This window comes from Chaetura pelagica, unplaced genomic scaffold (genome assembly GCF_000747805.2).
Source record: "Chaetura pelagica isolate M959 unplaced genomic scaffold, ChaPel_1.0 scaffold290, whole genome shotgun sequence".
NCBI lineage: Eukaryota > Metazoa > Chordata > Aves > Apodiformes > Apodidae > Chaetura > Chaetura pelagica.
This window is the reverse complement of record NW_009951792.1, coordinates 129,647-130,496: the sequence shown is the minus strand read 5'-3', so window position 1 is coordinate 130,496 and position 850 is coordinate 129,647. Positions and strand designations below refer to the sequence as shown.

At 68.7% G+C, this 850-nt stretch overlaps 1 protein-coding gene across 1 annotated transcript in view; it reads right to left on the bottom strand.

Annotated features, from left to right (window-relative positions):
* The window catches only part of NUDCD3 (NudC domain containing 3), a 49,197-nt gene extending 48,827 nt beyond the window's left edge, over positions 1 to 370 (bottom strand). Inside the window, exon 1 of the mRNA XM_010000811.1 lies at positions 173 to 370. Within this exon, the coding sequence (XP_009999113.1) occupies positions 173 to 370 (198 nt within the window). The remainder of the gene's footprint in view (positions 1 to 172) is intronic.
* Positions 371 to 850: the final 480 nt, after the last annotated feature.

The following is an 850-nucleotide window of genomic DNA, read 5'->3' as shown; positions in this document are numbered from 1 at the left end:
AGAGACCAACACGGCCGGTCGGACCCAGCCCCGGTGCCAGCCCCGACCGCGGGGCCTCCGCCCGCCAGGCAGCGCGGCCTCGCTTCGTCAGCTCCGCAGCTTGCAGGGGGGCATCAACCCCGGGAGACCCCCGAGGCCAGAAGGTGCAACAGGCCTGGGACCCCGCCGGTACCTGGAGGGCCATGGCCTGCGCTGCGCCGGGCGGGAAGCCCAGGCGGTCCCCGGGTCGCAGGAGGAGGCGGTAGAAGTCGGTCTTGCGGTAGAGGAAGCCGAAGAGGACGCGCAGAAACTCCTCCACGGTCCCGACGTGCTGCAGGATCCCCAGCAGCGCCTGGTCGTACATATCGGTGAGCGCGGCCGCGGCCTCCATGGCGGCTCCCGACCCCGCTGCACCGGAAACCGCGCTGCCGCCCGCGCCTCCCCCCGAACTTCCGGTTCCGGCCCCTTCCCGGCGCTGCGGCTGCGTCCCGGCCCCCGGTGCCCCCCTGGGGCCCCTTGTCACCCCCCCAGCACCCAGAGACCTCCAGACATCCCCTCCCCTGTCCCCCCATGCCCTCATCCATCTCCTCCCTGTCCCCATGTCTCCTTTCCCCCATGTCCTGTCCCCTCAAACTGGATCTCTAATGTAAAGATGAGACTCCCGTGAGTTAAATCTGATGAGCAAGGAAGACAAACCCAGATATGAAGCTCCCACCAAGCATCACGTGCAGTCCCTGGGGGGGGTGAGGAGGGGAGGGGTGATGGGATGAGATCCTGGGGGGCAAAGCTGGCTGGGGGGCTCCCTGGGGGGGCAGGAGGTTTCTGCTGTACCTGCCCTCGCAGTTACCCAGAGTGGGGCTTGGTGGGGCAC